Source organism: Sinocyclocheilus rhinocerous, unplaced genomic scaffold, assembly GCF_001515625.1.
Source record: "Sinocyclocheilus rhinocerous isolate Xijiao unplaced genomic scaffold, SAMN03320098_v1.1 scaffold580, whole genome shotgun sequence".
NCBI lineage: Eukaryota > Metazoa > Chordata > Actinopteri > Cypriniformes > Cyprinidae > Sinocyclocheilus > Sinocyclocheilus rhinocerous.
Window position 1 is genome coordinate 1,777,642 of NW_015670982.1, and position 8,090 is coordinate 1,785,731.

General features: G+C 36.6%; 2 protein-coding genes across 5 annotated transcripts in view; both read right to left on the minus strand.

Annotated features, from left to right (window-relative positions):
* Nucleotides 1–1,227, minus strand: part of LOC107734550 (high affinity choline transporter 1-like) — a 16,838-nt gene extending 15,611 nt beyond the window's left edge. Inside the window, exons 1-2 of the mRNA XM_016546539.1 lie at nt 1,068–1,227; nt 495–738 (exon numbers count right to left, since the gene is read on the minus strand). Coding sequence (XP_016402025.1) covers nt 495–686 — 192 coding nt within the window. The 5' untranslated portion in view covers nt 687–738; nt 1,068–1,227. The remainder of the gene's footprint in view (nt 1–494; nt 739–1,067) is intronic.
* Nucleotides 1,228–3,490: 2,263 nt separating this feature from the next.
* The window catches only part of LOC107734576 (ADP-ribosylation factor-like protein 6), a 10,838-nt gene continuing 6,238 nt past the window's right edge, over nt 3,491–8,090 (minus strand). The window contains exons 7-9 of one of the 4 annotated variants that reach the window (XM_016546568.1): nt 7,125–7,180; nt 6,932–6,944; nt 4,148–5,894 (exon numbers count right to left, since the gene is read on the minus strand). In XM_016546568.1, coding sequence (XP_016402054.1) covers nt 5,858–5,894; nt 6,932–6,944; nt 7,125–7,180 — 106 coding nt within the window. In that variant the 3' untranslated portion in view covers nt 4,148–5,857. Of the gene's footprint in view, nt 4,101–4,147; nt 5,895–6,931; nt 6,945–7,124; nt 7,181–8,090 lie in introns of those variants that run through there. The other 3 variants (XM_016546567.1, XM_016546570.1, XM_016546569.1) reach the window with 3 other exon arrangements.

The following is an 8,090-nucleotide window of genomic DNA, read 5'->3' on the forward strand; positions in this document are numbered from 1 at the left end:
ATATATATATATATGTATATATAAACGAAGTTAGTTAACATTAATAATAAATATGTTTGAGTATCGTTCATTGTTCAAGTTCATTTCAACATGTATTTACTAATACATTTTTAAATCAAAGTTGTATCTGTTAACGTTTTGTGTGTGTGGAGAAATAACATAATTGGTAACATAAATTATTAAATAATTAGCAACAGTACCAGTATGTAGCTACAATATATGAAGAAAAAAATAAGTACATAAACCAAACGAAATGGCAGTTATAATATAGAAATTAAATAAAATTTAAGCAGGCAACATTATGTAGTATTATATATCATCGAGTCCTACAAATTTTCGAATTTTACTTCCGAAATTGCTTGTCTACTTTAATGTAGAAAGACAAAGACATCATCTCATCATGGTTTTAAGCTTTTTTTTTCTTTTTACAAAAAACAAAACGCCATTCATGTTGTATACAAACAGTAAAACGCTTTTTTATTTAGTTCTCTCTGAAACTCACCTGTCATGGTAAATGCGCCGACAAATAATCCAATATCCCTTCCGCCGACCATAATGGTCTCACTGCGATCAACTCCCTCCACCACGCCGGAATTCTTGTTTTTCCATGCTGCCCAGATTCCCACTATAAGGATCAGCAAGTAGAAGATGACAATCGCCACCAACCCCTCCACATGGATGTTCATCTTCTCTCTGCTAAAGTCGTTGTATCTCTAAAGAACCGAAATTCATTGAGACCTAGGGAAAAGAGACCAAAAGAAAAATCTATTCAGAATCAGTCTATTTTGCTTGTAAACACAAAGAAGATGTAGAATTTAGACTTGAACTTATGTCAAATGATTTAAAATGGTTACATTTCTTAATAGTTTTCAGTCACTTTTTTTTTTTTTTTTACATTTCATTCCGAGGACTTCCAACTATTTCATAATTCAACATCATAAGAAAAGTGCCTCACCTTTGTGAATCAGCCGCCAGCCACTCAACTGCCACCAACAGTACAAAACAGAGCCTAACTATAGCCTCAGGAGAAGAGCAGTACAGCACATTTCAGAGTCAGCCAAACTTACTGTGAATCTTATAGGAGCAGGTTTCGTCAGAGGGTAGATGAACGTCAGAGAGATGTGAATGGGGGCTATTTATGAATAAATATGTCAGATCGTGCAAATGAGCCGCGCGTCACTGGAGGTTATCAAGTCAACTGAAAATCGCTAGACGGGGGGAAACTGCTGTAAATCAAGAGTAGTGAAATATATCGGTTCCATTCATGTTTTTCTTGACTAGTATTTCTTGGCAGTCTGTATTGAGTATAAGCGCACTGTCTCAGCAGTGGTGGAGCAGCAAGTGCAGGCGCTGTCCAGAGTGCTGAGTACCCAAGCTGCTCCCGCACCAGCCCCACAAGCTCTTCAGACGCCAGCCAAACGCTCCAAATTCAAGTGTATTGTGAAAAGACAAAAGGAGTACGGAGGTTATGTACAATCTATGTAGACAAGCTGAATATCACTGACATTAAATAATGTTTAAAGAACACGACAGTGTTTCAACAGTGCGTTTTTGTCTTATTTTTTTTTCTGATGTATTTTACACGTTTACACGTTCTTTATTTGTTTTAAACTTTTCTATATATAGGCTAAAAACAAAGCATTTAATAAAACCACCTTTGTTCATGTGGGTTAGGGTCTTAATAACAAATAACGAATTTATTCAAATAATAAAAAAAAAAAACTAGCATTTATTCAGTTATGTTTGACTCTTTTTGTGCTGTGTTCATGGGTTCTAAATTCGCACAGAATTGAACAATTCTTGACATTCTGCCACCCAGTGGCTAAATATAGCGTATAAGATTTCATGATGTGCTTTCCCAGTGGCTTTAGTTGGTTCTGTATGCTAGCTACATGGTAAAGAAAGAAAGAAAGAAAGAAAGAAAGAAAATAAGATAATATATTTATCGACTCAGGAGAGCATTATGGTACTTCAAAATACCAGTTGTATAAACACTTTATAAAAAGGTGCTAAATAGCACTAAAAGTGGTTCATTGGCTCAGCACCTTTGTCAAATTGTGCTATGTAGAACCATTAGAGAAACCCCATTCTCCTCCTGAAAAAAAGCTGTTTTGAATCACTTTTATGCTTTTCTGAGGTCAAAAATTATTGTGTGGCGGCCCTGGAATATATTTCCTTATGGGGGGCCTTGGGGGCAAAAATGTTAAGAAACACATTATCTTCAGGAAATACAGTGTATTTTAATGTCGTTTTTTAAATCCTTTCCCCAACTAAACTAAGATAGAGTTAGAGAACCTTTAAAGAACCACTGGAGAACCGCTGAAGAACCTTTGTGTGTGTGTGTGTGTGTGTGTGTATGTTTTGTGTGTAGCCTACACCTTATAGCCAGGTTAGACCATATTGCATTTAAGCGAATGAAAACGAGGCTGTGATTGATAGACTACAGACGTTGGAACTGTAAAGGTCGGAGCTCACGTGATTTAAAACCAACTTTTATTTATTTATTTCCCCCCCTAGGAAGGACGTTTAGTCAAACTTAAACAACAGTAGACTACAATCCATCAAACACACTGTACACTGTACCTACAACTTCTCTCACTCAAAACCACGTTATGATTCATGCCAAAACTTAAACATGGCGCTACCCTGACTAAGGTTTATAAGAATTTTAATAACATTCACGGTTTTGTGGTATCAGTTTGGTCATGAAAGCTTTTATAGACACTGGACATTACATTTGCTGAAACAGGATTCCCGCGAATTAATCTCCAGAATTTGGTCGCTAATTGCTCTTTAAATTTGACAGTTCAGGGTTTAATTATGCATGGTGGTGTATAAACAGGCTATTCTGAACAAAATGTAACTAATTTCCTCGAGAAATAAGAATCTTCCGTAAAAGAGAGAATGCAACTCTCTAGTCTAAACGAACCAATTTAATGGAGATATCTTCTACCGCAAACGAGTCGACTAGGCTAATTTAACCATTTTGACAGCCTGCCTAGCGAGTCCCAATTATAAGCAGACGGGATCTAACATGTTCCTGTACAGATGTTGCAGTTCTTTGTAGCTTAGAAAAGGCTTGGTCAAGATCCATCAACAGTTTTCAACAGCGTGTCTTTTTTTGGCACAGCTTCTAGAAAATAATAGACCTGGAATTTGGCAGAAAAAAAAGTTATCTGACCGTTTAATGAGAATAAAGGTTGATAAAAAGTCAGATAGGAGAATGACTAGGTATTTTTATGTTTATCTGGATTCACTTGAAATAAAGTGTGTCATTCTGATGTTTTCTTCTAGATCCCTCGGTGCATGGGAACAGTCATGGTGCACAGATTTTGCTCAGCTAATGAGCACACTTCACATCTGTTTCGTGTTCTTTGAAGTGTGTCACAGAGAGATGCACACGCACTTTTTCATGGACAAATGAACAGCAGATTTGACAAAACTGTTAGCAATAATAATAATAACAAACACCAAAACAAAATATATTCAATGTAAAAACGTGTATTACACCTACAACAACCATAATAGGTATGCGCCTATATGCACTATGTAGCTAATGCGACTCGGGTGATACATTTGTGAAGAAAACAAAATACACTTAATCATTTCAAAGAAAAAGGAATTTTAGGAAGATAAAGAAACTCATAGTGTACATTTTATCTCCTGTTAAACTACCTGTTGTCCGTCTTTCAAATGTGAATTACCAAATACGTTGTTACTGCCATCTAGCGGCAAAATGGGGAACTAACTTTCGAAATCACCACCAGTTACGCTGTAACTGGATATGAACGGCTGGTACTTAAAATTTCAGTTTTCCATCTATAATACGGGTACCGTACATTAGAAAGTTCGACATAAAAGAAACTATACTTATGTTCACGGCAGCAGCGGAGAGAAAAAAAAAAACTGTATTCGCCATTTACAAAGGGAGAAGGAAAGTGACAAGCAGTGGGAACTTAGAAGATACAGGGTCCCGCATCAGCGTCACCTCTGTTACGCATGGCTAAACGAGACGATCTGACACTGAGCACGGAGCTCAGAGTCTCCACTGTGTTTTATATCTGCTATCACTTCTTCTCGGGGATCTGCACAGTGTGTCTCTGTGAATCACAAAAGAAGACAATTTGTAGAAGGTTAACTGTGACTTCCACTGGAAGGAGGAAAACTGAGACATTTATCTTAATATCTTCTTTCAAAGAAAGGCATATTGGAATGATATACAAGCGTGAGAAAATGATCACAGAATTTTCATTTTTGGGTGAAAACGAATACCTTTATTCCTTTTATGCTATTAAATTAACTTAGAATGGGCTGGGCTTTGCAGCTATGGTGTTTGAGATGTACTTTGTTGGGTCTGGGGGAATTAATTTGTAAATCTCGTTATTTTGCTAGCAAGGAAGATTCTCTCCTCCACTCAGAAAAATTTAACCTGGACTCAACAAACTTAAGCAAAAACTGACAGTGCTGCATTCCTTTACAACAGATACCAGATCAAATTCTGGCACAAATGCTGCTTGGGCTACACTACAAAATACATATATTCCAAGAGTTCTGATACATAGGCCAGCAGCACTGGGAATTTTCAGTGTTTATACTGTATCACTCTGTTCAGACAAACTGTCAGTGTGTACGTAAGTGGATAGGATTCTTCAGTGACCGTTTCTGCAGGTAACATGGTTATATTAGTAAGTGGCAACAAGTATGAGTGCTATGAGCACATCATTGAATCATTCCTTTAGTATTCCTTTAAGCTCCAGCTGATGTCTTCAATGAAAGCATAGTGCAGCTTTCTCTCTCATAGAGAGAGAGAGATCATACACAGACTAAGCCCCAGAGTTTGTTTATTCTTTAAACATTCTATTACAAGATCCCTTATTGATGAATAAAACAGCAATAAGACGAAAAAAAAATGCTAAAAATCTGTAATCTGTCTAGACAAAACAAGACAAAAATGCAGCAACAATTCCTTTACATATGCTTTTAAAACAACATATTTATGGAAATTAAATAACTCCAGAACAAAGAGAAACATTTCCTTTGTGGTTTGAGGTGTCATAATTTCTCATTTTCATACTGTTCAGAGGCAACATGCATACAATGCATGAAAAAGTAAATCATAGCAAAATAGTGACTAAACAGCACTACTGTACATCACTACGGTAACAAGCTTTGACCAATTTTTTATTTCAAAGCAATGGAATAAACACTGCTTGGGAAAGTTTTCTATCTATTCATAAACAAACATAGCTAAGATATAAAATATTAGCCACGGTGCTCAGCTGTCTGAGAAACTTGTTACAGTGAGTTTCTCAACAGATTTACTTTACAGCATTGGCAGCCAAGAAGAGTAGTGTAATTCATCAAGAGAGAAGGTGCAATGATCAAATATCAGATGCATTGTCAGACAAATTTACACGTGATTATAGCATAATAGCTCAGGTGATCAAAAGTGGTGAAATGGTTTGTGATCTTACTCATTTGGAGGTAGTCAGAAATGTATATAGACAAATGTAATTTTTTGTTTAAATTGTAATGTGCTCTTCATGCATTCTGGACAATAGGGAATCTGTCAATCAATTATTGGGCTAATAGGTTAAACTTCACTAGTTATATGTGGCTTTAAAAGAAAACAACTGTCAGAATAATGTTTGTGGCGAGATTTAAAAAGAAAAGTCTCGACTGACCACTTGTGATCAGATCAACTGAGACAGTTGTTCATACCTAGAGCAAACAGGGCCATAATCAAAGCCAAACAGTTTATTACACTACCAACCTAACTGACAAACACCGTTTTTTGTGCCCAAAGGTGAAGATCTGTTTTGTTTGGCTCCGCCATTGCAGCTGGTGATTTTATATTTCAGGAGGGTTTTACGCTTTCATGGTTCTGATTTGATCTGTTAATGGGAGGGGGAAAAAAACAGAACAAGGATTTAACTCATTATACATTTTGATGCATTTTGACTTATAAAAAGGTTTGAGATAAAGGTGAGATCTTAAAGGGATCTTTAAGGGAAGCCGTGGCCTAATGGTTAGAGAGTCGGACTCATAACACAAAGGTTGTGGGTTCGAGTCTCGTACCGGCAGGGATTGTCGGTGGGGGGAGGGAATGTACAGCGCTCTCTCCCACCTTCAATACCACGACTGAGGTGCCCTTGAGCAAGGCACCGAACCCCCAACTGCTCCCCGGGCGCCGCAGCATAAATGGCTGCCCACTGCTCCGGGTGTGTGTGTGTTCACTGCTGTGTGTGTGCACTTTGGATGGGATACTTTCACCGTGGACGAAGCGGAGTCCAGCCCGGGGTCGTCACATGTGGTTGCCGCAGGCATCACAATATGGTAAGGGACGTAACATTTCCGTCACATGCTTGAGGTATTCGGCCAATCACAACGCATTGGATAGCTGGCCAATCAGAGCACACCTCGCTTTTTCAGATCGATGAGCTTTGTAAAAATCGACGCATTTCAGAAAGGCGGGGCATAGAGGAGAAACAATAATGTACAGTATGTGGAAAATAATGTGTTTTTTTAACCTTAAATCGCATAAACACATTTCATTACACCAAATACACAAAATAATGTTCTTTTTAGCAGCATCATATGACCCCTTTAAATTGTTGGATTGATTGGACCAAACTAAAACACTGGGTAGAGGAGAACAGACAGCTGTGAACTTCATTGTTACCGACTTACTCAAATGCACCTCTAACAACAAGAAGGAGGGGGGGTCTGAAATAGTTTGGGCTGTATCCAATCTTTGAGATACCATCAAATGATTATTTGCCTTTGAATTTCTTCTATAAGGCCAAAGTGAAGTGTAAATTGGTGCAAGAATAAATACAGGCCAAAAGTGAGTTCTAACATTAAAGTTATATTTAACTGTACAATTAACCAAAGATCACACACATCTGGGAACTCACGCTTCAGTACTTACTGTGGAATTTGTTCTATGGGTGAAATAAAACAAGAATATAAAAGGCATTTGAACACTGCAAACAGTTTATATAGTATATAAATTTTTTTGTGGCACCCTTCTTAAAAAGCATTTGAGCTCATCTCTGTAGAAACTAATAACTTAAAGACAAACAGGAAATTAGATGCACAAAACAAGGAATAGGTGTATTTACCTTGCAGCCAGTCTACACCCTCCTGGAGACCTTCTCCTTTCACTGCATCACTTGCACTGTAATTTATTTAATATATGAATTTAATATGTATACTGCATGTGTATAACATATATGCACAATACCATTCAAATATTTGGGGTCAGTATGAATTCTTTTTTTTTTATAATACTTTTATTCAGCAAGGACGCATTAAATTGATCAAAAGTGGCAGTGAAGCTGCTTACATCGACTACGTTTACATGGACATCAGTAATCAAATGATTTACCTTATTCTAAATAAGCCAATATTATGATTGTGGTGTTTACATGAGTTGCTTTTTGAATATTCCTTTCATGTTCCCGTTTTACAGGTTATAGTACATAGATCGATTAATGGCACACGTCATTACGTCACCACGTGACGCCATCCGACGTCCCCTCCGGAATTTCAATAAAATAGGAATACTCCACATGTCTTAACTCGATTTCTGTTTACTTCGAATATGACTTTAGCCGGATTAAGGAAATCAAAAATCTCTGTTTACATGGTAGATTCTTAATCATTGTCTTAATCGTGTTAAAATCGGAATATTGTTGTCCATGTAAACATACTCACTGTTACAATGTTTTATTTCAAATACAAATTTAACTTTCTATTCATCAAACAATCCACAAAAAAGTATCACTGTTTCCACAAAAATAAAAAATTAAGCAACACAACTTTGAAAACAAAGTGCATTGATAATAATAAGAAATGTTTCTTGAGCATCAAATCAGCTTATTAGAATTTTTTTTTTCTGAAGGATCATGTGACACTGAAGACTGGAGCAATGCATTACAGGAACAAATTACATTTTAATATTACAGAAAATAATTTATTTTAATAAAAAAATAGTTGACCATATTACTGTTTTTACTGTAGTTTTGATCAAAGAAACACTGCTTTGGTGATCGTGATAAACTTCTACATTTTTTTACAGACTCCAT